The following is a 27,800-nucleotide window of genomic DNA, read 5'->3' on the forward strand; positions in this document are numbered from 1 at the left end:
ATCAGGCACCCGCGCGCTTAGATTGTCAATTAATCGTGATCCGAGCAGGGAATAGCGAAACTTCACAAAATGGTAATCACGGGTGTACGCCCTCATTGGTACGATACGTCCGTTATGGCATTTGGTGGGCTCCCACGTTTTCCAGAGCCTGCTCAAGTAAGATTGACTTTTTCCTAGTCTGGGAGTCAAGGGGTAATAAACGTTGATATGCTGACTACTTGCGATTACTTCATATTCTTCATTTTGAACCTTGTTCAATATCTCAAATTCACTGGTCTGGTGGTCTAGTGGTATGATTCTCGCTTAGGGAAAACCCTATAGCATTGCTTGCGAGAGGTCCCGGGTTCAATCCCCGGCCAGACCCTTTCTTTTGCCAATCTCAGCTAGGGCTCTCTTTTTGCATCTGACACATCTTTTACGACTGTGTTCTCTTTCAAGATATCGGAGGAGACTTGCTGGGCCCGTCATGTATTGGCCAGCACTTGAAGGATAAATTGACAATGTAGGAGCAACTTCGAGCTGTCTATCTTGAGTTTATGCTTCCGTCTTGTAGTCAATACTCCTAGCTGCACCCTCCCACTCGTTGCATATCTCCAATGTCTCTTCACACTTTGCCTTAATTCTCTCCCAACAGTCTGAACCGAGTGGTACGCGCAGAGGCATCGTTTTCCCCTCGGCAAACCCAGTCCCCTTCACCAACTCAATCATTCGAGCAACTGCCATATCTGGATTTCCTGGAGAAGTCGCTGACAACGTAGCCACACCACCTCGAACTGCTTCGTTGAACTGAGAGTAGTCGGGCACACCCCCTGTAACATACTGCACTTTGTCAAAGACGGGCGTACGGCAGTATCCTGGCTCAACAATGAGGACCTTCAGGGTTGGTGCTACTATGGCGAGTTCTTTCGCGAGACATTCCACGGCACCTATCATTTTAGCCTTGGAATGATGTGTGGTACGGGGGAGCTTACCTTCCAAAGCAAACTTGCTGGCGCAGTAACTGGACGCGCCAGGATCAGAGTGCCAAGCAGCTTGAGAACTAACATAAAGCAATGTTCCTAACTTTCTTTCTTTGAAATGAGGTAGGATTGCTCGAGTAATGTTCAAGGGACCATGCAAATTGACCTGGAACGACCTATCCATATCCTCTTGGCTGCTCATTTGTCAGTCACATCAATCACCAGGCCCGAGTCCTAACCTCTGCTCTTCAAAGGGTCCACTGAGAATGAAACCGGCGTTGTTCACGACCACGTTGATTCCGTCGTAAATACCCCAGGCCTCGTCTATCTTGGCCTTGATGACTCCAGGGGGTGCTGCAACATCAAGATCCATAATTGCTGCGCCAGTGTCTTCCAGATGAGAAAGCTTTGTCTGGGCATTTCGTCCTGTTGCTATAACGTTGTCACCTGCAGCACGAAGTTGACGAACAAAGGATTCGCCAAAGCCGCTAGAGCAGCCGGTGATGAACCACGTTAGAACCATAATCCTGTCAGTGTGTATATGATGTAGACAAGTACGAGAAGAAACGAAGGGCGGCGTTTCCGTTACTTAGATATAGGCCCTTGGCGTAAACAAGAGACCCAATTTAAGGCCTTCAGACTTTGGTTGGAGTGAGGTCGGCTTATCCTTCGACCCGCTAAACATCCGAGAACTACTTAGCTCGCCTCAGATTGACAGTAAGAAGTTGAAGTAGTCTGTCAGCAATTGTGGATATTATCTGACAGTGCATATCTAGCATGAACAAAGGCTCTTGGTGCACAAATACGAAAAGGGAAGCTGGTCGATACTAATCTACTAAGGTGGTGCATGTGCATGCATTCTATCTGGCGGCCCGAAGAAGTATGGCGGATCTAAAAGGAGACTTAACACTACCTACCATGGAACAACACCATGCACTCCTATGACATTCCCAACATCTTTATCCTTTCCACCTTTGACAACACAAGCCACTTGTTCTCCTCCATCAGATGGTTCGGCCGCCCCTCGCTGTCTAAGGGACTCGGCATCGTGTGTAAAGTTGGTTGCGCATAGCCCTGGATCCACACTAAAAACCAAGAAGCCATCTGGTTTGAGTCGAGCATAATACATTACCATAAGCATATTCAGGCCAGCTTTGCTAGTTCGATACTCAGTGGCATAGGGATTGTAGTATGGCGAGTCGGGGTTGGTAGCGTGAGTGATGGACCCTGTGCTTGAAGTGACGAATATGAGGCGTGGAGGCAGGTGTTCAGCTTTTCGAAGAAGAGGAAGAAAAGCTTCGGTAACGCTGAGGGCTCCTATGAGATTGGTTTCGAGAACGGTGCGGAATGCTTCGCGAGTTGGGGGGCTGGCCATGGAAATGATACCAGCGTTGTTGACTAGGATATCCAACCGACCCCATTCTGAAGTGAGATTGCGAGCCGCAGCATCAACAGACGCATCGTCCGTCACATCGAGTTGGATATTAGAGACTGTCCCCTTGATATTCTCCAGCAACCGAAGTTCATCCGCTGCCACCTCCCCTTTGGCTTCGTCTCGACTACCAATTATAACATGATAATCAACGGATGATAGAAGTAAATTCTTGGCCGTTTCGTAACCGACGCCCTGGTTGGCGCCTAGGAATTGAACTCAACAATGTAGCTAGACGGTCGTTTGGACAAGCTCTACTCACCAGTGATTAGAACAAATTTCTTGTATTTAGACATTATAAGGGAACAAGTTGCGACACAGCGTTGTAGTAGCATAAAGAGGTGTTTGGTCTCTGGCTTGGCGTGGTATAAGTAGTAGTTACTGCATCTTCCCTGTATTGTTGATGTTGGCGGAGTTAACGGGAGCCTGGAGTTAAAATCCGTTGTAGGACTCAGAACCATGCTTCGAACGGCGGTATCGCAACGGAGTTACGCCACATTTCATTCGACTGCAGTGGAATTGGGTGAACTAGGCATTGGTCCTAATTGCAATCTCATTTGGTTATCAGTTTGACAATCTCTCAATCCCCTCGATGTTGCTTCTGTGATGAAACCGCAGATCTCGACTGGTTCAGTAAGCTCCCCATCAGGAAGCAAAAGGATATCTTTGTGGTACCCTCAGTAACAGCAGGGAATATAAATTTCCATCACATTGGCTGACATAGAAAGTCTAGTAAACTTAATGTCTAATAGACCAAAATGGCAAAAAATGGCAAAAAAATAGCAAAAGAATTACATACAACAGCGGGGATTCGCTGGTCGTCACCGACCCAACTACTAATCCGCCCCTTACCAGCTTATCTATGGGAGAGCGGACGGGATCCCGAGTTCTCTGATAGGTATGGTCGTATGTATTTTAATGGCTTCTAGTTGAGAATTATATATTGACGTTTCCGGGCAAGTCATTCGCAGTTGGTGCGAAACAGCGGCTGTATAAACCTGTCGACTAGCCTGCCACCTGATTTCGCTTCCAATATCAATATCATGCCACTAAAACATAAACTCGGAAGCAGTGTAACTTTGCGGTTTAGACAAATCTCACAGGGATAATCCTATTAAGTTTTGTTGCTGGAATTAGGTGGCCATGTAGCCGTTGTCAAGATTGACTGACTCGCAAGCTGACAAACCCAATCAATTAATAAAATGCGATATGTATAATTAGATGAAGGCCGACATTTCTATTGGTAGATAGCTAGTCACTTGTAAAAACAGCCCACTTGGTAATGTATTCTCTACCGTGAGATAATGTGTTGAAACCAGCAACTTACCCTGGGACTCAGCCTGCGAGTTGTCTGCGAATCGCTTCGCCCCACGACATAGACACTACACTGACCACTAATTGTATACAACAGCGGGTTTAGCTCAGTTGGGAGAGCGTCAGACTGAAGTCAAACTTCAATCATTACGATATCTGAAGGTCATGTGTTCGATCCACATAAACCGCACATCTATTCCTTTTTGCGCCTGACCACCAGAAATGTCACTTTATTGCGTGTCAAGTTTATGGAACAAACTTCTGTCAAGAAGTTGATATGAATACAATCAATTCAGTCTTTTTCCACCCAAATACTGTTGTAAATTGTATCACGAGCTGCTGGCCGATTGTTCCTTCACTATATCTCACGCCTACTCCACGTTCCATCTCATTCGCAACCCACTACCAACCTCTCATTATTGTTATCTCTTCCCGTCGATGGATAAATATGCCATTCGTAGCTAAATCTTTGAGTCCGCACGTAGCTTCCAAAGCTTGTGCATTCGTTCAGCCTGACCGGGAGTGAACCTCAAAGGACCACAGTCACTATTCTCTGTTAGTTTTGCAATGTATTTTGGAATATCACAAACCACTTACTAGTCTACATATGTCATGTAGTTGTCAACTGGATCCAAGCCAGGCTTATCGGGGCAAGTATTGCGGCCAGGCTCGGCACAGTTACCAAACTGAACAGGAGATGCTTCGTAAGGCGTATCGTCAACATAGTCGCCTGGCTCTTCGCAACCATTGTGAAAGGTATGTTCCAGGCCGAACCAGTGACCGACCTCATGAATGGTCACTTGATCGAAGGTGGGGGGAAGCACGCCACGGGTTTTAGGTTTCATAATGCATCCATCCGCAAGAACGGTGTCGTCTGTCGCGCCGGGAACAGGGAGTTCGCACTTTCCACGTGGGACCATATCTGTAACAAAAAAGAGATTCAAATCTCTATAGCTTCCCTCACGAAGAGCCGCTCTCATTTCAGGCTCAGTATCCTTACCACCAGGCCAATCGCCATAGTTGTAAGCCCAAGTTTCATTGATAGTCCGTGTGATTTTGGCGAGCTTAAAGGAAAAGTTCCATGGTTTGTAGGATTTGTTCAGTAGCTCGATCTCACTATTGACTGTATCGTCCTATGGGAAACTCAGTATAACTTTAAATTTAGGTCAGGTGTTTGGAACCTACGGTAAGATATCCATCTTCTTCCTTTTCACTTGCTGCAACAATATGAACAAACGTCTTAACTTCGATGTTCTTTCCTTGGTCACGAACTGTCAAAGGCTCACTTTGCAGATCTTTAGACAGATCCTGCAAAGCTTTGCTGGAGCCTTTCGTACCGCAGCTCGTAAGAACAGCTGTGGCAGTGTTGGCTAAGAGGCCCAGGGTGAGAGTTGACCGAATATGCATCGCGTATAATTGAAATATTGATGGAGTTTGTTCGATGAAGAACTACTGAGAGATTAGAGATATCTTCTGTTTTATACCCATCCATTACTGGAAGTCAAGATAGAATCCTCCATCAGCTGCGCCTCGTTTGACACGAAGCCCATCGTTCAACGTCCTGTCCCAGTCTTGGCGATACCCCTCAAAAGTCTGGATACACCAGGGGTCTCCGAGCCTAGAAACCAAATAGGAAAGAGGTTCCTTCGCTACCACAGTCATCCCCAAATCCTTCAGAACAACCAGGACATCTTGAACGACTTTTAGGCAGAAACTAACTGTTCTGAGGTTTCCAATTGGTAGTTCCATTAATAAGCCACAAAGGATGATGATACCACGCAAACCGTGTCGATCAGTATGGACTGAGGAAGCGGCACAGCACACAAAAGGGCCTGATACATATTAGAATTGTCATAGTCGGTGCAATTCATACCAACTTGATCTCAAGCTTGCTTCCCAACTTCTGGAGGCGTGATTCTGGCATTGACGTCATGAAATTTTACTGGGCGATAGACAAAATGAAGTAGTACGGCATAAGCCAGTGACACAAGTGATGGTTCCAGAGATTAATTCGGAGTGCCTAGAGTTCCCCTAATGGCTCCAGTGGTTGTAAGGGCTACATGGTTGAAGAAGGTCTTCAAACCGAAGCCTAGGCTTTCTCAGTTGCCTCCTGAGGTTTAACTAAAGGTTTTAACACACTAAAACACAGCTTATCAAAAACAACGGTCTCTGATAAAGAACATATGGTTGGGACTACGGTTGAAAATAATGATCCCACCTGGTAGACAATCAGAAGGACGCATGTGATCCGGGTCAGTCGGCGAATTCTTTAAACTCGGGCCGACTTGGACTTCACTTTCTACATCACCAGAAAACCTAGATTAGATTAACCTTTATATTTGCCTCGATTCCCCAGTCAACCAGGCACACAGCTCCTGTCATTGCGTGCTCCGGAGTTGTTACAAAAGTTAAACCTTAAAACTCTTTCAATTGTTGCGCAACCTACATATTAAAATCAAGGCAAATGAACTTTATTACGAAATACTCCTTCTATAAAAAGAAGACCTAACACCACTTGACCTTTAACATTTTCTAAAAATCTTTTCACTTCATCTAGAACACATTTTACGCTATGCCTGCAATGAACCCATCACCAACCATGTCTACGACAAGCAATGTCTCGACGACATTTACTTGCTTCGCGAACCTCCCAACAGAAACCAGACTGCAAATATGGGAAACTGCAGCGGCGCGAGAACAAGACGCGGCTATACATCATTGTGCCAAAGAGTACTGCCTGGAATACTGTCTTGAATGGCCTGATCAACCAATATCACACGCCATGGCCGAGACGTGTCGAGAGAGTCTAGAAGTTATCCGCAATACCTGCATCGACACCATCTTTATGCCTTTACACCCGAAGGCACTTGCCAGACTCGAATCCTTGGATGAAAGGGTAGATGCAATTGCCACATTGTGGCCGGAACAGAATACCTTGAAGGACCTTCAAGCCTGCCTAATGAAGCGAGTAGAGGCAAACGAGCGTCACAGAACCAAGACAATCTACATCGGCATCTCGGCGATAGTATGTGATTACAATACTGATCTTGGTGGTTTGGGGTTCAAAGTCTACGATCTGGACGACACGTCGTTCCCACAATTTCTGGCCAAAGTTGCAACCAGCTATTACGGACGTCGGCTCCACGCTTCCAATGAATGTTTCATAAAGAAACTCAAAGTTTATTGGAAAGAAAATGAAGTCGTTAGGGAACTACGAGAGACGTGGGACAGGCTTAGACCAGGAAAGGAGAACGTCATGCCCGTGTTGAAGCCCGTCGTTATCTTTGCCGACTTCTATCGACTGTTTATTGGAACAGAAACGTCCATTGGAAACCACCAACGATCGAATGGCCTGTACCTGGATCTTTCCAGAGGATGATGCACTTGCTGATATGTCGGTGTGATGAGTCAAATTGGCTGATAGGTTACAAGTAGCTGGTTTGTGTACTTGGGTACAGACATTTGAAGTAACCTAGAAGGAAAGATGCAGAAGACACGATTAATATATAACAAAGCTTATATTTTTTGTTACATCGTGACCTAACAAATAATGTGCAAGGATCTTCTTCGGTCTCATGTTCATTGCACCAGCATGGCTAATTAAAAGAGTTGGGGATCAGGAAAGCATGGCGCATTGAGATGCATGACCTCGAAGGATCGGTTCAAAGAGGCTGAGTATAATGGATTGCTTGATATATATATATGAATGGCAGAAATGTATCAGTGGAGCAGGGGTTGCGAAACTCGCTCTGGAATGTACACCAATTTAGTATCTCCTATGGTTAGAGATTTGGGTGCGACAAGAATGACCGCTTGCAGTCAATTCTACTGCGAAAACCTAGGGCTCGACTTGATGGTCATTTTCTAGGGGCCGTGGGCTAAGGTATCTGGAATGGCCTGTCTTGTAGGTGAAGCTATGCAGGTTCAGCAGTCACAGCAGACTAATACTCTGGCAAGAATATTAAAATAAGAGCGTAAGCTGAAGAGATGACCAATTGGACAGACCATGCAGCCATCATGAGTATCAGCCTCGATCGTTTACCAAAGTTCCCTCAGCCTGAACCGCATCTACAATGTCTCTGGGCCATGCGCCTGTCTCGTCTCAACCAGAGAGACCACATTCCTCCCTGTTCCCATGATTTGCCATCTCGGACTCGTGAGATTCCACTTTGCGACCGCAGTTTTTCATGCTCGTAATGAGACCTATGACATGTCCTGGCGAGGGAAATTAGAGACCCGCCAATGCTCCGTTTCAACTTTGATCTAGTGCTTATCGGTGATGCAAGGGGGATATGACTTGGACATTGTGTCTGCTCCAACACTGGGATAGACAGAAACAACAAAGACAGACAGGATGCCAGGAGGAAAGCCACAAAGGTTCGGCCCGTGAGAAATGAGCCGTCTTATTGTTTGGCTTTTCTAGACTCTGGGTAATTACTAATTGTCTTTGGCATGCTCCTTAAACTTAGGTCCATCGACCCCTGGAATGCTCAGCCCGAATACCCAGCGCTAAGCCAGACCCGACATTAGTATCATTCCTTTCAGCACGGTCTAGATGTCAGTCAATCCGCAAATCCTACGATCCTTCTAATAAAGCAATTTGTTATATATAACCAGTCCTCCAAGTCAAAATGATCATCTCAAGTTCAGGACTATAACCATCTATACATCTGTATCACCATGCATCTGACTTCTTACCTCTCTGTCGCCGTAACGCTTCTTGGCCTTACGAGCGCAGCACCCAAGGAGGAGTGTTCTACTAAGCGCTCTCCTGTTCCCAAGCTTGAAAAGGGTCATTACATTGTTGACCGTTCCACCAAGTTCGCCAACAAGCAGGTCTGGACGTTCAACGGGAACTCTCTCCCCGAGGGTCTCTACGCCAGCGATTATCCTGTTGGCAAGACCCACGTCTTCAAGTCTTCCAACGTCAAACTTCGCAATGGTTACCTAGAGCTTTCAGTGCCAGGTGGCCAAAAGGCCAAGCCTTACAAGTCCGCCGAGATTGCCACCGAGATGGAGAACATTATGTATGCGTCCGTCCGAACGACAGCTATTCTGAGCGAACCTGCAGGTGTTTGCAACGGTAAGTCCCAGCAACTAAATTGAACCGGCAGTTTGCTGATAATTTCCAGGAATGTTCTTCTACCAGTCCGACAGCCAAGAGACCGACATTGAGTGGCTCTCAGACCCCAACTCCGAGTCCAACTACGATGGAGTCCGTCGTCTGTGGCTCACAAACCAGGACCGAGACGGTGACGGCGAGCCCAGCCACAAGGCTATCCTCCCTCCCTCCAACCCTACTTCCACTGAGCATGAGTACCGAATTGACTGGACCAAGGACCTCGTCCAGTTCTACGTCGACGGTGTCAAGATGTGGTCTACCAAGAAGGATGTCCCCAACGTGCCTGGCCCCTGGATCTGGAACAACTGGTCCAACGGTGACAAGGGTTGGAGCGCTGGACCTCCTAAGCAGACCGCTGTGTTCAAGATTAAGAAGATCGAGATGTACTACAACACTGCCTAAGTTATGTATTACCGAGAGTGTTTGGATTGCATTGTATATGATTTTTTAGGCACATATGTGTATAGTTTGGCGATGTTCGAAATATGGAGAAAAGTGCAGTATAATAAGAGTGTGATGTTTTGTTATACCAAGATAGATGACAAAACGATTCCGCTTAATGGACCCTGACTTAGCTGTGGCGCAAACACATTAACCAAAATAGTATAGTAGTTTGGTTCGTTTAAAAATAATCATCATGAGCTGAAATCTACTGCTTAGGCAAAGCATCGTATATTGGAGTCTCGTTTCAAGCCTCCGGCTTCTGTCCATACACACTGAATCTACCACTCTATTAGTATCGCTGTGAAAAATTGTAGCAGAGGAGGACTTACACATATCCAAGAGTCTGAGTCTTGAGATCCATGATCGACTGCCTCATCTCAACCGCAAACATCTGCATCTCTTCTGGACTCCACTGAAGAATCCCACAGAGTGGCAACTTGATAAACCCATCTAGCGCTTGACTGAACGCCAACCCCACGAAAGTCCCAAGCTCTTTCTTCTTCTTATCCTTGGGCCATCGGCCGACCGGAATCTTGTGTGATTGGTACGTTACATTTGTGAAATTGGCTGCTTTGGCGAGCTTTTCCAGCTTCTGATTGGAAAAGTCCAAGGTACGGTTCGTTTTTTCGCCGACCTTTTTGAAAACGTTTGCCCAGCGAGTGTAGATACTACAGGGCCAGTCAGTAGTTGTGGATTTGAAGGGAGTATGGGGTGTGTACTGCTTGTCGTCAACATTGACCTCTGGGTTTTGTGCATACATCTGCAGATCAGGCTCCATGTGCTGAAACCAACCACCTGGCTTGAGAGACTTGTACACTTGGCTGTAAAACTTGTCCCAGTCGTCAATAGTACCCTGCAACCAGCGAATGTGGATAAAGTCAAATGACTCGGGCTCGAAAGTCCAGTCCATCGTTGCATCGTCGATCTGGAATTCGACGTTTGGGGGAACAAAGCTGGGCTGGCTTGGTGTGATGTCTGTAGCTATCACTTGGGCAGAGGGGAACTCATCCGCAATGTTGCTGCGGCATGTTAGTTGTCTTCTTGATAGACGTGGCTCAACTCACATTGCCCATATTCCTGTGCCCGTGCCAACATCTAGGATTTTCTGCCACATGTAAGCACACGCCTCGGTGCGATTGCGTTCCACTCGCGTAACTTACCTGCGTATTATCGCCGATCGGGGGGAGGAAAAGCTTATCGTCAAGCATCAACGTCAACCAGTGGTGGCTGTGGAATTAATGGTAATCCTCTTAGAAGTTATAGTGGCTGACATACATAAGATCGAGTGCTTCGAGTTGCTCTTCATCGTTCGGCGCCCTGACCCGTTAGTGTTACGTTTATTCCAAGCCATGAATATCTTACCAATGCTTTCCATACTTGGGGTTCGCATAAGACCTGCCCTGGAAGTAGTGGTTCTCAAAGATACTCGACGTGATGGACGCCGTGGATTCGATATCGCTGCATTCAATTAGAAACTAGATCACCTGATAGGGAGAGCTTAATAATTACCTCTCTGCACTTATATCTGTCTCGTTCCCGGGATCTAGAGCAGGATCCTTTATAAATCAGCAACATCCTGTACTGGGTTTAGACCAACCTACCGTTTCAATTTGAGCCGCCATTGTTACGCACAGAGACGAAAATGATCGCTGGAAACATGTCACTCGCCGAGGCGGGGGGCTGCAAGACATATTTATGTATGCCAATTGTCTTTGCGACCTTGAAGAGGAGAAGATGACACGTCAAACCTGCTCCCGTTGGCGCATGTCCACTGACAGGCGTGTTGACAGGTGGGGTAACCTCGAGTCTTGCAGATAAACCCGACATGGGTCTTCGTTACGAGATGTCCATTGAATGTGGTAGGAATTAGGTTGACAGATTGAAGTCAGATCATCTTGTTACATCCTATTTCTGGCCTTGTTCTATAGCCCTGATATACCCTTTCAGCACTAAATGGGGACATTTGGGTCTTTCTCAGTTCTTCGTTCCCCCTTCTCTCTTCTCTTCTTCGCGGGGTGAACTGCGCTAATGCGAGGACGGCAAAATAGACCCTTGCTTCAGAAGGTCCATACAGGTTTTTCATGTTCAATATGACTTATTATTGGTTGTGAGCCTTCAGAGCCGAACGATGGTTGTTGTCGTTACATGCTAAGGAAACCTTATTCTGCCCCCTTCTCCCCAAATCGGCTCGCTTGGTGAAGACATCCGGATGTTCACGTTAGCGACCCGTCGCCTATGTACGATCCTAGCACTCTGTTCTTCCCACTAATGCTATTTTTTAACACGTCTAGAACCGCATAAAGTTGTTCCAGTAAGTCCAGTCAAAGTCGTCCACATTGAACTCCCATCCTTCGAGACCATTGACACCATCAGCTGTTACCTCAGCAGCCGCATTTGCAACCCGTCGCTTGGCCCAAAGCACCTCGATACAAGACGGTATAACATCTGCTTCAGTCAACACCTTTCGTCGTGTTTCCCAGGCTTCTAAGACTAGGTTACCCAGAGCGACGAACAATGGACTCTCGGTGTTGTTAATAAGCTCGTGGTGGTCAGCATACAGACCATCCACTAGCTTCCATGCCAGATCAATCCTAGGGCCCGAATCCCGCTTACGTAGCTCGCTGACAACGTAGATATAAGCGTCGATGTGATAGGTAGAAGTCAAATGTGTAAACATCTGAGATGAAAATTTGCTCTTAAAACCCATGTCGACGTATTGGATGAATGAAAGAGCTGCGTTGAAGAGAAGGTCGCTTTCTTGTCGTGTTATGTACACATCCTCTCCAGACACTGATCGACTTCGTGGATGATGCAGCATGAACCTCATACGAGCAAGGGCGAGGTTCGCCATTGTGTAGGTCAAATCGTGGAACGGAACACATCTGTCCAGTTTCGACAGATATTTCTGCGTGTATATAGCCTCAAGCTCATTGATAGCCTCGTATTCCATCTTGATAGTAGTCTTTGCCTTTGAAAAGCCAGGGGCCGTACTTTCGAAAATCTTGGCCGCGCGGGTTGATGATTTGATCCAGCTTGTGACCTCGAACTTCATCAGTACACAGGTCATCTCTGTTGGGCCAGTGTATTCCGTGGAAGGCTCCAACATGTCTGGATGCAAATCGGCGTCGTTCATGCTGTAAGGAAGTCGCAAGTCGCCAAAGTCACTTTTGGATACTTTGATTCCAGGTGTTGAAACAGCGCGGACTCTAGAATCAAGACCTTTAAGTTGCCACCAAAGCCGTATTCGCATCTCTTTCTCGAAGAATGATAACTTTGTGTCCACGTCGGTTTTGTAAAGGCCCATCATCTGTCCGATTCTTATGGCAGTGGCAGTCATGGTACTCGCTATCTCAGACTCTGGGTTTGAGAATATGAAGAGTGTCATTGCTTGGAGCACCTCTAGCGCTTTAGTTTCCATGTAATCAGCCTCAACCAGTGCTCGTAGAGTTGCAGTTCGATAGTGCATGAGTAGAGCACCTCTATCTTGCCCCAATGATGATAAGCATTGCTCTGACGTTAAGGACGTGACAGAGAGCGTGTAGATAGAAAACATAAGCGCCGAAAGTGACTTGTCGATGCGCGAGGTATCCCAGCTGGCTTCAAGGATGCGCTTTTGTAAACTTGGGACGTGGACGATCTTGATGAGTGGATTGACCGTCTCAACAAATGTTTGCCAGAGAAAATAGATGTGCTTTGCCTCTGGATGAAACTCGTATGTGTTTTTCGATATGTTTAATATTGAGTTGAAAGGCGGTGATGGATGAAGGAAAGGGTCGTCTTTGTGACGCAAAGTCATCATGGGAGGGTATTTAAGCTGGTCAAGTTAGTTAGGGTAAAATGATATGTTGGAGATATCTCACTTCTGGACATAAAGTCGACCAAAGACAACTGCAGATACTCTTTGTTAGTCCTCTAACACTTAGGTTAGATGATTACACATGTTGCTTACAGTTCTGTTGGGGCAGGAGAATCAACATCCGCTGAAGTGTCCCTTTCAGGCTTTGTTCCCGAAGCCGGAGATACCCAGACATTGGCATGATGTGTATAGTCTATGCCATTATTTCTCATCAACTCCTCATACTGAGCTAATCTGGCCAATAATTCTTCGTCGGCAGCCCTTTTGCGCGGTTTAGGTGGTGGTGGTGCTTCATATGAACATTTTGTCTGTGCTTTTTGGCAATTGGAACAAGGCTCTAGCCGATCACACTTGACCTTGCGACGAGCACAGACTGTGCAAGCGTGTTTTTGTAATCCGTTTGTCAAAGCCATAGGAGTAAATTGTGAGCAAGTAATAAGTAAGCAGGAGAGGAAGAATGGCTGTAGGATAAAGGAGTCTCGAGATGGGTGTGGGATAGAGCCTCGGGTGCTTCGGGGTCTAAATAAGTCTAGTCTCGGCCAAGTCTGACCGAGCCAATAAGCAAAGAATATGAATTTCCCTAAGCCAAGTCCATACTAAATCGAGACATCTGACGGCTTGACTGGAACTGGCCCTGGGTCACTATCAAGGGATTCCCTGTGAAAGATGGTAGCGTAGTATTTTTCCAGAACTTTATATCTCCCGATTTTGATGCCGTTAACGATTCTTTGGGCCGATAACGATCTGAACTCAAAATCTTTTGAACCGAGGTATGTAGTGATGAAGCGACATATTTGCGGGGCATTAAGCACGTACTTATCATCTCGGTTGCGCTCAATTCCCCATATAGCTCACTCTTGATCGTTTGATACACATAACAAGATTTACTGAATTTATCTCTATCATGCCAGACGAAAAGATCTCGCTTGAAGCAGCCACACGGCGCTACAAGCAGCCAATCTCGAGCTTCGCTGCTTTTCGATGTGCAGTTGTATACAACATATTACATTACTTCATTGTTATCGCCAACAAGATACTTTCTGTCAAAGAGAGATTTGTTACGTCCGCACATCCACCGACACTTGTTAAAAAATATGCTTGTCTACCGAAGCTTCCCATAAGGTGCCTCAACGCTTCAACTTTCCTCGATTGTCATAACATCCACTAACCCTCCCTAGGATTTTCTACCCAAAAGACTTCAACTCAAACTCTCAAAAGAAACTCCCTACCATCCTCAGCATTCACGGCGGTGGTTTTGTCATTGGCGATCCTCGCGACGATGATCTGTTCAACTATAACTTTGCAAACATGCACTCTGTCCTGGTCATTGCACTCAACTACAGAAAAGCCCCCCGTGCCCGTTTCCCAACGCCCATCTATGACCTGGAACAACTTGTCTTCGCAGTTCTGTCCGACTCTTCTCTGCATATCGACAAGGATCGCGTTGCTTTGATGGGCTTTTCTGCTGGCGGAAACCTGGCCCTCTCTGTATCTATACTTCCCAGTATGTGTGGCAGTGGAGATGGTATCAGGCGGATCAAGACTGTGATCCCAATATATCCTGTAGTTGACGTATCAGTCACACACCAGTGGAAAACGCAGACAAGGCAGTATAAGCCATCGATTGGAGGCTTCCGCGCGAATTCTGTTGATCTTCTTTCAAATCTTTCTCCTGTATTTGACGCGGCCTACACACTGGTTGGACAAGACTTTCAAGATCCTCTTCTCAGCCCCATCTACGCATCCAAGGAACAATTGCCACAAAACATTTTCATGATTGCCGATGAGCTTGACATGCTCGCTAACGAATCCTGGAGGATGATCTGCGGCCTGTCAGGGCGTCCAATCGAGGAGCAGACTGTCGGTCGCCGTCGTGTTGGACCATCTGGGAAGCTCATTCTTGATGATGAAAAGTTCTCGTTTGGAGTGAAGAATCATGATATAAACTACAGATGGTTGTTGATTCCAGATCAGATCCACGGGTATGACCACTACGATTCGATGGAGTTGTTACATGGAGATAAGGAGCTGTCTAAAGACGCGGAGTTGAAGACCAAAGAGGCCCAAAAGTTGATTGGAGAGTGGCTTTTCGAGGGGCCATTTGCATAATCTTGACAGCATTCTATCGACTCCAATCATGGGTATATCTAATATTCTTTCAGTACCCACCAACTACTGTATATGCATTGGTATCATGATAGTGTTGTTATATAGAAATTGTGTAATATTCTGGGACTGAGGCAACACCCTGCAGCTGACATAGTAATGTAACTAAGTATTTACAGATAAATCAAGCCGTTCTCATCATATGGCTTTTGTTCATTTGGGGAAATTGAAATTGAACGCCTTGTGACTGATGGTGGCCACTGTCCAAGTCTTGCCCCCGTCAGGAGTTCTCAGCCCAGAGGAAGTAGCTTGATTGAGACCAAGGGTGTTACTGAAGGTGGGATCAGCTTGGTTCAGAATGATAACCGTATTGATATAATCTACTTCTGTCAGTCACGTTTGCCAGGGTCGAATGACGAAAACATACTGTGGGCTTCAACGGTACTAACGCAGGCGGCGTCCTGGCATTCAACGGCTGTGCCCCAACCTTCGGCATGTCCAGAAGCTGTTGCTATTAGACTGTTACTCTAGATCAAACAGTTGGAGGATACTCACCGGTGGAGAGAGTGGAGACGACGGTTCCGTCGATGGCAACACTCTGATCGTATTTCTGCGTAGCATCGTTATACTTGTCTATAGAACATTTAGTACAGCTGGAGACAGTAGAACACTAAAGGTGCTCACAATGGATCGTTAATTTAGCACCAGGACTTGCTGGAACTTTCTTGTTGCCCAATTGTGTACCTTCCCAAGTCAGTCAGTGACTTTACTTATTGCTGCTGTCATTCTCACCTTGCAAAGTCGAAGCCCAAGTACACCACTGCCCAGGTTGGCCGCCACATTCACTATAATTGTTAGCTACGTGTCCTCCATCGTCGTAATATACCTACAGTCTTGGGTCTGCGAAAGAAACAGCCAATGCTTGAATTAGTGAGCCACTGCTTGTGCCCATGCCAGGCCACAAAGCCAGACGGTCCTTTTGGCCAGGAACTCGCGGTAGAATAAGCGTAGTCGTAGCTTCACGAATCCATGATTTCGTTGGGCCGAGAGAGAACGCAGGACCAAAGTGAACGTTCGTCTGGGCCTGAGCCGCTGATAGGAAAGAGAGGACGCTGAGAGCCGTGAGAAGCTGCATTGTGACGCTGGAATTATAAGCAGTAGAAGCGTGGGAAATGGAATGTTTCTAACTGGCTCTCCATAGATTATATACCGCTCTTATGTTTCTGTTTTATGACGACCCTGTTTCTTAACTCGGAGCATTCAAAGGTTCATTCCACCTATCAAAGCGTTTAAGCTTCGGGCGCATAGATGTTTCATGTCGTTGTGGACCTTCCTAGGATAGCGAAAATCCCCGTCATGCCGGTTTTCCGGTCAATCTTACTGTTCTGGGGTCATTTCTTGCTTTACCTACCATTGCGAACAAGATAGGCAGGTCAAAGTACGCGAACTACCATGGAGTCCGAGCATTTAGATCCTTACGCATGATCATCGCTCGTATTTGGGATGGTATTCCTGAATCTTGCTAGGATTCAATAGCCAAGTCTTGCGCTAGCCATTATCGTATATTCCTAGGCTTGACTAAAATCAATGTCCAGCATATTTAATCATTAACTCATTCCATCTTGCTACAAGCTGCATCTTGCTATAATCTGCATCCGCTTCAAGGCTCCTCGGACATCTCGTAGTTTGAAAAATCGTCAGGCATATGAACAAGAGACTCCCACATGTCCTGGAAAGAACGTCAGTATCAGTGATGGCGAATTAAAAACCCAGTCCAACTTACCCAGTCAACAGCATCTGAGCTGTTCAACATAGCCTCTATACCCTGGAACTCTGTCGGGAATGGCGTGTCGTTTGGATCGGCATGCCCATTCGTATTTCCTAAACACGTCAGTCCATGTTCTCGCTAGAAAGAGATCAACATACCGTTGCCGTTTTGCATATAACCCTTCTCAGCACTCATCATATCGGGAAGGGATTGCTTTGTCTCATCACCAACGGAAACAGCTTTCAACATCACTGTTAGCATATCATGAGCTTGTCGTGCTTCCGAAGAGACTGCCTTAAGCGCTGCCCAGAATGCTTGCGAGGTCCGAAGTGCTTGGATCATGTTCTCGCGAGTGTATCCAACAAGATCCGGGTTCTCATGCTTGGGCTGTTTGCTCAACTCAAGACAGACGACCATAGATGCAAGTGAGAAGTCATGACGTTCGAGTGATGTGAGGAACCATCTATCCTTGTACAAAAGTCCTCCGACTTGGACTTCTTTCAGGATGGCGGCCTGATGGCCTAGAACAGTCATAGCTGAGTCGACACAGGTCTTTCGCGAGTAATCATACTTGTTATCCTGGTACGCCTTGGTCATGTGGTGACGATGCAGTGTACATCTGGCCTTTTGGAAGAGTAGTTCAAGATTGTACCGCCGAATGAGAATGTATGGCTGGACCATGATGCAATCTTCCAATTTGGCTATCTGGAAGCAAGGCGGCATAGACTGATGCATCTGGTGAAGCTTCTGATCAAGAGCCATGATCTCCTCGTAATTTTCCGTTTTTCCAAGGGAAACTTGATTGAAGATGGTTCGATAGATTGTCATCATTCGAACTTTGACTCGGGTGTACAAAACAGGCGTCAATTGGGTGTCTGGTCTAGGTGGAGGGAGTCGAGTGGAATCAGGCCCGAAGTCATCATCAGTGATGTTGCGCGGTAACTTCGTATCACACTGTGATTCCTGAATGAGTGAAGGGAGACCCAGTTGGCAAGATGTCAAGATATCGAGTTGCTGGATGACACCCCACACACGACGACGCATTTCTCCATGGAAAGGAGAGATACGCGGGTAACTGTCTGGATCACGATGATAACCCATTCTCATGGCCAGCCGGATGACAATACCGGTGAGAATCCAGACACCAAGGTGTGCGTCGCGACGACGAACGAACTCTCCATGGATATTGAACAGCATAGTTTCGAGTGTATACCTACCTGGCGCTGTAGAGTACTTGGAAATCAGAAGACAGTCTGTGCAGCGTCGGTGGAAGCCTTCTGCAACTTCCATTGGCGCGCCGAGACCTTCGGGAAGCTCGTCTTGAGAGCGGATATACAAGAAGGTTCCCGTGGCTAGAACACCGAACAGCATGCCAATCCATTGAACGGATACAGAATTGGGGTCGTTCCAAAAGCGTTTGTACTGGATATCTAGTCAGCACGATACAGAGAATGAGAGGTTGTTTGCGTACCTCAATTTGGAACTCGCCAGTGTGTGTGATCACTTTCTAGTATTAGCAAGCCCTGTCCTGTCTTGTAAGTCTATTTACGTACTGATGGAAGGCTCAGTGGCGTTGAAATACCGCGACACAATTCTGTCTGTGATGTGTTTCGGGGGGACATCTGCCAAAACTTCTTCCAGACTTGGCGTCAATCTTCCAGGGCCCAGAAGCATGGGCACCTGACTCTGGGCTTGGTCCGTGATGCCCAGATCAGTAGACTCGTTGGTCTCGTCAAGATGCTCGCGGATATGTTCAACCTGGAGATTGTTGGTCAACTGTTCTCCTGATAAGGTCAATGGCTTACCTCATGGCAAATGGCCGACCAATGACTACTGGAGACGTAAATTGTCTCATTTGGATTCGCCATCAACCGACCAGGCTTGACCTCAGTACTGTCGCTACCAGAAGACTGCAGAGACCCCTGATTCGTGATGTATGTGCTCGCAGGGCTCTTGATACTCGGTGAGCCAGAAGAGGAGCCCTGTTGAGAGGGAAGTTGGGAGACAATAGACCCAAGAAGTGTCTCGAGATGGCGCACTCGATCGTTCAGATCTGTCTGTCTGTTGTCCTTCCTATGCGCAGCCGCGCGACCTCGAGGCCATGGAGCGTATTGACAGGGCACATTTCTGGCGACGCAATTGCTGCAGGGCTCATCACGGTCACATTTCAATCTGCCTCATTAGCGTTATTTTTTGGGTTCGCGATAGTCAACGGACGTACTTTCGTTGACGACAGGAACTACACGAGAGTGTCGCTCGGACAGGCTGTTGCTGCATTTTCTATATATCTCGTAGGAGTAAGATGATGAGTTGAGAAAGTGAGAAAGGTCGATGCTGAGTCTACAATGTGGCTTATGATTAATTAGTGCTGAGCCGGAGAATTTAAGCTTAGATCGCTTAGTCTAGGATCATGGTTTACCTCTGAACGAATTGACAACAGAGCTTATGTCACGTGGGATATTTGACGATCTGGCTACTCTTTTGGATCAGGTTTCTCTCTATCTTGGCCTATTGAAACCTTGGCAGTTTAATTATCTTGTTATCGACTTCTACCGGCCTGTTCTGGTTGGCTTATCGGAGCAACCGAACGAACATGGGTGGAGTGTAGCAAATTACAAGGGGCTTAGGTGCATAGGGCTGACTGCTTTTCTCACCGTCAGCGATGCGTTAGGGCTGAGTTTAGTCTGCCTGATCATCCATCATGTGCTGTCTTCAAACAATTGGTGCGTAGAATCTCATCCGGTTCTCAGGATCCCACTTCTTCTTTAGCGCTTTGAGCTTGTTGATCCTCCATGGTTCGTACCCATACATGCTCTCCAGCGATTCAACCCCATGCGCATAATTGACGTATGCTCGTAATCGTTCAGGTTCATCGCTAGCTTCCTGTAGGAGGCCCCTCAATTTCTCCCCATGCTCTTGCGCCAAGCTGTCCAGCGTAGCATTGGGTTTGTACAAGACGTATGATGTCACAAGAATCTCGTCATCACGGTGAGGAAACGCAGACTCGCTTGCATCGACTGCTTTCACGCCGTGTGTCGAGTACCCCTCGAGTAGAAAGAATGACCCCGCCAACTCAGGGATGCGATGAGATATCTCGGCAATAGAGTCATAGACTTGACGGACGGCTGGTGGATCGTACTTCTTGAGACCTATGGGGTATCGAAGACCTGTGAAGCCTTTTGTGCAGCCGACAGTATCTTCACTCATAAGTGTGATGTGAGCGAGCTCTGGCATCGGCACAGCGCCTGCGTTGACGTTGAGAGGGCCCATTTCGTGGAGGGGTTTGGCATATTCTCGAGCCTCATTGACTGGACTATCAGAAATAATTGCATACCATATGATCGGCTATACACTGTTAGCTTGGCAGAATTCTTAGGAGCCGCACTAATACCTTGTGAGGATCAATCTCTGGGATATTGACAATGTACATCCAGTGAATTATTTCCGGTGGCTGCGTTTTCATCATCTTGTTTGTCAACTCAAGGACCTCTTCAAGCTTATCGCCCAAAAAGATGAAGATTTCGTAAGACCAGTTCGGGTTCTTAACGTCGTAGATGCGGTACTCCCATTCCGTAACAATGCCAAAGTTATGTCCTGCTCCACGCAAGGCCCAGAAGAGATCTGGGTTCGACTCTTCGGAGGCTGTCACAGCCTCGCCATTGGGAAGGACAACGCGTGCAGATATGACCTGATCAGATGCGAGACCATATTGACCTTGAAGCCACCCATGGCCTCCTCCAAGAACGGGTGCCGAGATGCCAACGCATTCACAGATACCGGTAACTGTCCGTTGTCAGTTTGGGGGTAAGCCTTTTCCGAGAGAACTAACCAGTCTGTTTCTTTGAGGTCCATAGCTCGTTAACAACCTTCTTAACACTGGCACCTCCGCTAATGGTTGCGTAATTACCATCTGGGGCAACCTTGATGTCGTTCATGCCTCGTATATCGACTACAAGGGCATCTTTGGCCAGCTGCAACGCTTCAGTCGCGCCATGGCCACCGGATCTAGCTAGAAACGGTATACCGTTTCTATTCGCATAAATAACCTGTCTCAAGTCAGAATTGCCCATTCTTGCAAGTGTTGCGCTTACCGCTTCTTGCACATCATTCTCGGTGAAAGCTGTCACAACTGCACCCACCTGTGGTGCATGCCAATCCCTCCATCGACTAACGAGACCACTAAACTCGGGGTCGTCTGGAAACACAATCGACGCGTTGGGTGAGAGCTTGGAAGATAATTCTGACCAGGTGTTTGTTACAACGAGAGATGCGAGGCCGAGTCGGCTGAGAATCTTTTGGGGTGAAGGCGCTCTGTTCAGCGCCCAAGCTGTGCCTGCTGCGATGAACTCCATGGCGATAATGATGGCGGATATTGCAGCAAAGGTTGGGCTAGTGCAAGATACTTCCGGCTTTATATTAGCTTTATAGAAGGCTACTGCAGATCAATTGCACTCTACGAATCTTGCGGTTGGAACGTTGAGAGTTTGAGCTTAAAACTGTGTGCAGGTAGCTGACGTGAGATGTCGAGCAAAAATCACTGATGACAAACACTGCGCGTATTTTCACATCATCTGATCCAATGAGTACCAGTTACTTGGAAATATTCTTTCGGAATTCGGCATATTTAGAAGCATGGGGTATTTATGTCCGAATCCTATTTGTTTACTATGTATCTAGTGGGTAGCAGAAACGCTGGCCTCCTACGTCTTAGGGTGTGAAAATACGTAGTCTAAGAGCGTGGCCTAAACAGCATAAGCTGGCCTACTAATTTCGTCTCTTATGCTTTCAGCGGTCAATCTTTACAATGCCCTGAGGACTGTAACTGTATTCTCAGTATCATTTTATACTGGCATATTGATCTATAGCCGTTATGAACCCTTGCCTTCTCGATAAAACGCACATTCACTCAGACCTTGTCCAGTCCCAACACCTCGGTAATCTCACCAGTATCTGCATGATCTCTTGAATGCCTCATTCGATGGCACCACGTCACTTTCTTATCGTCTCCCTCTCCCTCGAATAAAAACTCCCCACCCTGCAAGTTGGGTGCTCCAGACGAGAATAGAGGATATCCCTGCATGAACCTCCAAATTCCAGTCTTCATGGACCAATATACGGCCCAGGTGGTTGTCCAGGGCATATAGTTATTCGGCGGCCCTTCTTTCCACGTCTTAATCATTCCCAATGTACTATACAGCTTCTCGGAAGGGTCTGTGTAGATAGGGTACTGCCAACCCGTATCGAGACGGTACATGTCAACTTGCTTGACATCGCCATGCCCCACGATCACAATAGCTGTGTCAAGCTTCTTCAGCTTTTCAGGTGTGGCATTCTTAGCCAGGAAGCTAGTATAATTCACGCATGACTGTGATGTCAGCTGAAGGCCGAGTCTTGGAAGAGAATACCTACGCAGCAGAAGAAGTGGCGAACGAAAACAACAAGAACCCTTCGAGGCAGGTCTGGTCTGTTGTAAATGCTTTTGAATGTGTGTTTCTTGCCCTCCCCATCATAGAGTTCGATTGCGTCAGCAGCCTTCAGGGCTTCAGCGGTAGGCGGGTTTTCGTTGACATTTTTGCTGGAAAACTCTCTACCTGGGGAGATGCCACATGAATCACTCATTGTTGGTATAGGGGGGCGACTATGAAGTTTCTAGTCCTTTGTTGCATCAAGATGAACATGGCAGATGCGGAGGTCATGTAACGCGACTGAAGTGACATCAGATCCGGAATGGGAAGGCATACTGACGTAAGCACTAAATACACCAATGTCATCATGTGCTTTGATAAAAAGGGCTCTCAGACATCTGATTGAGTCTTTGATGCTGCAACACTACAGTTGCTTACAGCCAGCGTGATCCTCGTGATATGATATTAGACCCCCGGGCCATAAAAACACCGTCAGACATAAGCTCAATCGAGAAGAACCCTGACGTTGCCCTTTCAGTGATAGCCACGGGTGTATAGATGAAGCTTCGTTTGTGACTACCGATTCGAGTTTTCCTTGCGTATTCGCCTTTGAGATATGGATTTCAATCGAATTTCAATGTTGATGTGAACATTAATCCATCGGACCGAAGCGTCGTTGCCAGGAAGGACTCCATCTTACTTCGACACACCATCCACCTACATACCTGGTTAAATGTTTTCTAATAATGGTAGGGCTGGGATTTGTTTGATCGCGAATTCATCATGAAACTTGACAAGGCCCTGGTTTCTTGCGTCATCTAACAAATCCAGACACAACTTTATCCTGCAATGTTCCTCATGTAACAAGATTTGGCGTTCCCTTTCAATTTCCGCAGTGTGCAGCAACGGAAAACTGCCAATAGAAACGGCAATTCGGATCTGAAACAAGAAAATTACAAACAACCCCGGCCAAGATGTCAAATGGCCCACCGCATGATTATCCACGTTACGTTCGGGGAGTTTGTTCATCTCGATGCGTCTCTGAGATCATCCAGGAGCTAATGGCCCGAGATCTAAGGATCTTGTTTTTTCAAAAGAGTCATTAAAGTTATGGCTCAGTTGGCTTTGGGTAGCACATTAGGCATGAGGTGTTCCTGAAAAGTAGATTCGATGTCTATCATATCCTCAAACAGGCGAATCTTCTCGATCTGTAGATGGCGACCCAATTTTTGGTGGTTGACAGGTTCCACTATCAGAGATTTTGGTCGCCACTAGACCCTGGACTTGCGGCTCAAGTGTCCACAGGAGGGAGAGAAACCTCCGGCGTGACTTGTAAATGTGGAGGTTCATATGGCGAGTTAACGTCATGGTGATAAAGGGTCGTTGATGAAGACATATAAAACATTTTAACCCAGATTTTATAGTAGAACCATACAGATATACCCAGTAGTTTTCTCTATCTACATCAATTCAATATGGCTGGAACTCAAGACCAGAGCCAAGACTACTTTTCAAAACCAACTACTCCATCAACACCAGGTCAAGCCCATCTTGGCAATGTCGCGAATCGCATTCCCAGCACCATCCCAGACAGAGAATCAGGAACAGAACGTGCCAAGTCAACACACTCTAGACATCGTGTACTCCATGGCCTACCTTCAACTTTCATGTCGTACATGAGTCGACGCCCAGTTGCCTCCTCAAGAGGCTTCTCCCGGGTGTCCAGCGAGGGGACCGCCTCTCGTCCTACAGCACCACAACATTCCTCCCACTTTCATCACTATGCCCCTGCTGAAGATGGATATTACCAAGAGAACCCATGGTTTGGCGAGGCAGATAAAAAGCCTATTTTCAGTCTTGGAAAGCCTCTACCCCATAAAGTACGTCGCAAAGTCTTGAAACCTGTCAGACCAGATGGAAAGGTCGATGAGGAAATGGCCATCGTAAAAGAGGAAACCACCAACGAGCCTCATCCTGGTTATGCCTCACGAACTACTTCTGGGCAGCCTTATCGAGTTGAAACTCAAAGTAGCCTTCCCTCACGAGATATACAACGCCAGCAAAGTCGGACTACAGCGGCCGGGGTTGCTCATAATGACAGACGAAATGACGCTGGCCAGCCAGTCTTTGAATACATCCCTGGCGAAGCGACACCAACACCTGGACATCGAGACCCCGCTTCCAGGGTGCAATCAAAGCAGGATAATGGACATTCTCCACCAGATTTCAAGGTTGATGGTGAACCATTGGGACACCAAGAGAAGCCTTGTGTGGAATCTGGTGATACGAATGCAAATGAGATGAGGAACTGGTGGGCAAGATTACGTGCAAGGCATCCTGAACCACTTGCTGAGTTTCTTGCTACCGCGGTGGCCATCTTTCTCGGTCTCACAGGCACACTATCGGTTAACTTGTCGGCCACACAATCACAACCATACGGAACATATGAGACTTCATGCTGGGCTTGGGGTTTTGCCTGGATGTTCGGCATTTACCTCGGCGGTGGTGTCTCAGGTGCTCACATGAACCCTGCCATCTCCGTCTCACTATCCATATTTCGTGGATTTCCTTGGAGACAATGCGTCATCTACGTTTTCGTCCAGTTTATCGCCAGTATTGTTGCCGGAGCGTTAGCTTATGCCATGTACGCCGACTCAATCAACCACGTGGATCCTGATATGACCAAGATGTCCATGACATTCTTCTCCACGCCGCGAGAATGGGTTACGCTCAAGTCAGCTTTTTTCAACCAAGTCGTCGGCAGCGCCATCATGATGATTGCTGTGTTTGCCCTTGGAGATGACCAGAACAATCCGCCCGGTGCTGGAATGCACGCTCTCGTGTTGGGCTTCCTTGTGACTACTCTGAAGTTCACTTTGGGGTATAACATTGGATCTGCGCTGAACCCTGCGTCTGACTTTGGTCCGCGAGTTATTGCTTATGCTGTTGGATTCCGAGGAGACAATGTATTTCATAGTGGGTGGTGGTTTTATGGGCCGTGGGCGGCGACTTTGATAGGATCCTTACTGGGCTGTACTTTGTATGATGGCTTTGTGTTTGTGGGAAGTGAGAGTCCAGTCAATTTTAGGGTGGATAAGAGGGTTAAGAAGTTGTTTAATTAGATATTTCTGAAATCATATAGCGCCTGTTTTTATTACGAAGTCTTATCGCTTCCTGTCCACTCTGATCTTTGGTGTCTGTCTGTGGGATGGAACTAGGTGCAGGGCTATTTCCAACGCTGCATGCTGTCAAGATATAGGTCATTTTACGTCTTGTATCTTTCACATACGACCATACCTACCAGAAAATACGGGATCCCGTCCGCTCTCCCATAGTCAAGCTGGTAAGGGGCGGATTAGTAGTTGGGTCGGTGACGACCAGCGAATCCCTGCTGTTGTATGTTTTTGCTGACTCGAGCTGCTGGTCTTGTACTTTTTGTTCGGCCCTGGGGCTAGTAAGGGTTTATTGTATCCCAGGTTCTATTCATGTTCATGATGAGAATGTACTTCGTATAGCGTGCCCTGAATGAGCCGGCTGCTGTTACGAGTATGTATTAATAACCATCGCCAGTAATAGCTACATCAAAGTGGAGTGATAATTTTCTCTGGTTGGTTACTCTATCAATACAGCTCTGGATATTCTATCATGAGCATCAACTCAGACCCCTTGGTATTGCTTTTGCTCTCTCAATGTTTTATTAAGCATTCTTCACATTATTCAGTATCCTCATCCAACAACTCAGTCACCCTCGCCAATGCTTCCCTCTGAACCTCTTCAACTGTCTGATCCACACTGATAGTCAAAACATCCCTTTCATCATTTGCAGGTCTCTCTAGCGCCTCGAACTGACTATGCACCAGCGCAGATCCTGCAAAATGCCCCTTCCTTGCCGCAGCACGCTGCCTAAGAACCTCCTCTGGCGCATCAAGATGCAAAAAGTGCACGCGTAGGTCGCCTGCGTTCTCAGAACCTTGACGAAGAAGGTCCCGATACTGACGCTTCAATGCTGAGCATGTCACCACGAGATGATCGGCGCCTGGGCCTTTAGGGTGGTGAATAGCGTGTTCGTGTAACGCTTGAAGCCATCCCAATCGGTCTTGATCAGTCAGAGGTTCGCCGCGGCTCATCTTGTCAACGTTTGATTTTGGGTGGAACTTTTGATAGTCAGTACTCTGTCCATCAAATTCTGTGTGGAACTTACATCATCTCCCTCTACAAACTTGAGGTTGAGCTCATCTGCTAGATATTTGGCGACTGATGACTTGCCAGATGCCGTAGGACCTGAAACGAAAAGGATCCATCGATGGCCTTTTGGCACTGGCTTGGCAGCTGGGTTCTTCAAATCTTCGGCCATTGCTACTGTCTTGTTTCTCAGAGGTGTACATAGCGATAGGTTCATCACAGTTGAAGGATACCGAAACTTTACAGCAGGTTTGTTCTTTCACACAAATGCTTGACGTCATAATGACAACTATTTATGCAAGACTGTCATCAATTGAATTGTGTATGCACCTCGAGTTTTCTACGGGATTTGAGTCAATCCCCATCACGTATAACGACTGATATCGAGCTGTTTTGAACAGACGCCAAGTGTTGATGATCTTTTCCTGCCACGCGGTTCAGGGTAGGACGACCCAGATCGTTGTTCCACAGTCCCTGCATAAATGAGTATGTTATGGTCGATGGTGATCGGCGGGTTGAAATGGTCTTGGCTAAGATGAACTGTTCGTTTGTAGTCTCCTTCAGTGTGTGTTTCACGTTTGATATCATGTAGCTAAAATATGCTCCTTCACAGCTACATCATGTATAACGGCCCTAAGAACCGGACCCTCGGATCATCAATGCAATACTCAAAATCGCACTTTTGGGTCTAAGGGCAATCACACTGTTTCATATCATCTTACAGCGAACCTGGACTATTCTGACAACATATCTCTAACCACTGACATAGTGTCATCGTCCTCTCTCTCGTCTATCTCGAAGAAAGGGGTTGGTTGATAGGATATCCCGGCCCAAGGGACGAGCGTAGGTGGAGAAGATGAAATCGGCCCATTTGCTTTAGCACACTTAAAGATGGACACAAAAACTACCAACAATGGTCTAGATTCCAACTCGCTTCGATATCTTTTCCTCTTGATTACCAATGCTGGTCTTTGCTTTCTGCTTTCCGTATATCCCCACAGTCTGTGTGCATGTCTTGGTGCTGCACAGCCGCTGAGAATTATACGAGTGGACAGTTCTAGGCAATTACGGATACTCGTTTTGGGTATCCCCATCTATAATCCCATGCAGTTTTGACTAAGGAACTAGCTGTATCAGCCTTGTGGTCAGTGTGGTTGTCCTACTGGTGGGTATGATGATAGGAGTCATTCGGAGGTATGTCTTTGGATTTTA

The 27,800-nt window shown here is 46.8% G+C and overlaps 13 protein-coding genes and 4 non-coding genes across 17 annotated transcripts; 7 read left to right on the top strand and 10 right to left on the bottom strand.

Moving 5' to 3' along the window:
- The first annotated feature begins 273 nt into the window (after positions 1-273).
- On the top strand, positions 274-364 carry FGSG_20578. The gene has a single exon. It is a non-coding gene; the product is annotated as a tRNA-Pro (tRNA).
- Positions 365-534: 170 nt separating this feature from the next.
- On the bottom strand, positions 535-1,486 carry FGSG_12381 (uncharacterized protein; the record flags this gene model as incomplete). The annotated part of the gene is made up of 1 exon (XM_011323594.1): positions 535-1,486. The coding sequence occupies exon 1, from the start codon at positions 1,159-1,161 to the stop codon at positions 535-537; it is 627 nt and encodes a 208-aa protein (XP_011321896.1). The 5' UTR covers positions 1,162-1,486.
- Positions 1,487-3,183: 1,697 nt separating this feature from the next.
- FGSG_20017 lies at positions 3,184-3,299 on the bottom strand. The gene has a single exon (XR_893012.1). It is a non-coding gene; the product is annotated as a 5S ribosomal RNA (ribosomal RNA).
- A 502-nt stretch (positions 3,300-3,801) lies between these two features.
- Positions 3,802-3,895, top strand: FGSG_20579. Its single transcript has one exon. It is a non-coding gene; the product is annotated as a tRNA-Phe (tRNA).
- Positions 3,896-4,166: 271 nt separating this feature from the next.
- FGSG_03790 (uncharacterized protein) lies at positions 4,167-5,112 on the bottom strand (the record flags this gene model as incomplete). Its single annotated transcript, XM_011323595.1, has 4 exons — positions 4,167-4,251; positions 4,303-4,627; positions 4,670-4,838; positions 4,891-5,112. The coding sequence occupies 4 exons, from the start codon at positions 5,110-5,112 to the stop codon at positions 4,167-4,169; spliced, it is 801 nt and encodes a 266-aa protein (XP_011321897.1).
- A 1,192-nt stretch (positions 5,113-6,304) lies between these two features.
- FGSG_03789 (uncharacterized protein) lies at positions 6,305-7,084 on the top strand (the record flags this gene model as incomplete). The annotated part of the gene is made up of 1 exon (XM_011323596.1): positions 6,305-7,084. The coding sequence occupies one exon, from the start codon at positions 6,305-6,307 to the stop codon at positions 7,082-7,084; it is 780 nt and encodes a 259-aa protein (XP_011321898.1).
- A 1,301-nt stretch (positions 7,085-8,385) lies between these two features.
- Positions 8,386-9,229, top strand: FGSG_03788 (uncharacterized protein; the record flags this gene model as incomplete). Its single annotated transcript, XM_011323597.1, has 2 exons — positions 8,386-8,788; positions 8,838-9,229. The coding sequence occupies 2 exons, from the start codon at positions 8,386-8,388 to the stop codon at positions 9,227-9,229; spliced, it is 795 nt and encodes a 264-aa protein (XP_011321899.1).
- Positions 9,230-9,515: 286 nt separating this feature from the next.
- On the bottom strand, positions 9,516-10,479 carry FGSG_03787 (uncharacterized protein; the record flags this gene model as incomplete). Its single annotated transcript, XM_011323598.1, has 5 exons — positions 9,516-9,549; positions 9,601-9,939; positions 10,030-10,290; positions 10,336-10,376; positions 10,432-10,479. 5 exons carry the CDS (start codon positions 10,477-10,479, stop codon positions 9,516-9,518), a joined length of 723 nt encoding a protein of 240 aa, XP_011321900.1.
- Positions 10,480-11,558: 1,079 nt separating this feature from the next.
- Positions 11,559-13,540, bottom strand: FGSG_03786 (uncharacterized protein; the record flags this gene model as incomplete). Its single annotated transcript, XM_011323599.1, has 3 exons — positions 11,559-13,085; positions 13,132-13,159; positions 13,221-13,540. The coding sequence occupies 3 exons, from the start codon at positions 13,538-13,540 to the stop codon at positions 11,559-11,561; spliced, it is 1,875 nt and encodes a 624-aa protein (XP_011321901.1).
- A 491-nt stretch (positions 13,541-14,031) lies between these two features.
- On the top strand, positions 14,032-15,236 carry FGSG_03785 (uncharacterized protein; the record flags this gene model as incomplete). Its single annotated transcript, XM_011323600.1, has 2 exons — positions 14,032-14,249; positions 14,306-15,236. The coding sequence occupies 2 exons, from the start codon at positions 14,032-14,034 to the stop codon at positions 15,234-15,236; spliced, it is 1,149 nt and encodes a 382-aa protein (XP_011321902.1).
- Positions 15,237-15,446: 210 nt separating this feature from the next.
- On the bottom strand, positions 15,447-16,368 carry FGSG_03784 (uncharacterized protein; the record flags this gene model as incomplete). Its single annotated transcript, XM_011323601.1, has 6 exons — positions 15,447-15,619; positions 15,661-15,744; positions 15,789-15,866; positions 15,918-15,977; positions 16,026-16,078; positions 16,124-16,368. The coding sequence occupies 6 exons, from the start codon at positions 16,366-16,368 to the stop codon at positions 15,447-15,449; spliced, it is 693 nt and encodes a 230-aa protein (XP_011321903.1).
- Positions 16,369-16,893: 525 nt separating this feature from the next.
- Positions 16,894-19,278, bottom strand: FGSG_03783 (uncharacterized protein; the record flags this gene model as incomplete). The annotated part of the gene is made up of 7 exons (XM_011323602.1): positions 16,894-16,962; positions 17,017-17,114; positions 17,160-18,423; positions 18,473-18,504; positions 18,555-18,777; positions 18,807-19,143; positions 19,223-19,278. 7 exons carry the CDS (start codon positions 19,276-19,278, stop codon positions 16,894-16,896), a joined length of 2,079 nt encoding a protein of 692 aa, XP_011321904.1.
- A 435-nt stretch (positions 19,279-19,713) lies between these two features.
- FGSG_03782 (uncharacterized protein) lies at positions 19,714-21,353 on the bottom strand (the record flags this gene model as incomplete). Its single annotated transcript, XM_011323603.1, has 4 exons — positions 19,714-20,314; positions 20,430-20,784; positions 20,831-21,047; positions 21,093-21,353. The coding sequence occupies 4 exons, from the start codon at positions 21,351-21,353 to the stop codon at positions 19,714-19,716; spliced, it is 1,434 nt and encodes a 477-aa protein (XP_011321905.1).
- A 554-nt stretch (positions 21,354-21,907) lies between these two features.
- FGSG_03781 (uncharacterized protein) lies at positions 21,908-22,620 on the bottom strand (the record flags this gene model as incomplete). Its single annotated transcript, XM_011323604.1, has 2 exons — positions 21,908-22,333; positions 22,411-22,620. The coding sequence occupies 2 exons, from the start codon at positions 22,618-22,620 to the stop codon at positions 21,908-21,910; spliced, it is 636 nt and encodes a 211-aa protein (XP_011321906.1).
- Positions 22,621-23,881: 1,261 nt separating this feature from the next.
- Positions 23,882-25,528, top strand: FGSG_03780 (uncharacterized protein; the record flags this gene model as incomplete). Its single annotated transcript, XM_011323605.1, has 1 exon — positions 23,882-25,528. One exon carries the CDS (start codon positions 23,882-23,884, stop codon positions 25,526-25,528), a length of 1,647 nt encoding a protein of 548 aa, XP_011321907.1.
- A 165-nt stretch (positions 25,529-25,693) lies between these two features.
- On the top strand, positions 25,694-25,809 carry FGSG_20018. Its single transcript, XR_893013.1, has one exon. It is a non-coding gene; the product is annotated as a 5S ribosomal RNA (ribosomal RNA).
- A 201-nt stretch (positions 25,810-26,010) lies between these two features.
- On the bottom strand, positions 26,011-26,760 carry FGSG_03779 (uncharacterized protein; the record flags this gene model as incomplete). Its single annotated transcript, XM_011323606.1, has 2 exons — positions 26,011-26,560; positions 26,608-26,760. The coding sequence occupies 2 exons, from the start codon at positions 26,758-26,760 to the stop codon at positions 26,120-26,122; spliced, it is 594 nt and encodes a 197-aa protein (XP_011321908.1). The 3' UTR covers positions 26,011-26,119.
- Positions 26,761-27,800: the final 1,040 nt, after the last annotated feature.

The sequence above is a fragment of the Fusarium graminearum genome, chromosome 2 (genome assembly GCF_000240135.3).
Source record: "Fusarium graminearum PH-1 chromosome 2, whole genome shotgun sequence".
Lineage (NCBI taxonomy): Eukaryota > Fungi > Ascomycota > Sordariomycetes > Hypocreales > Nectriaceae > Fusarium > Fusarium graminearum.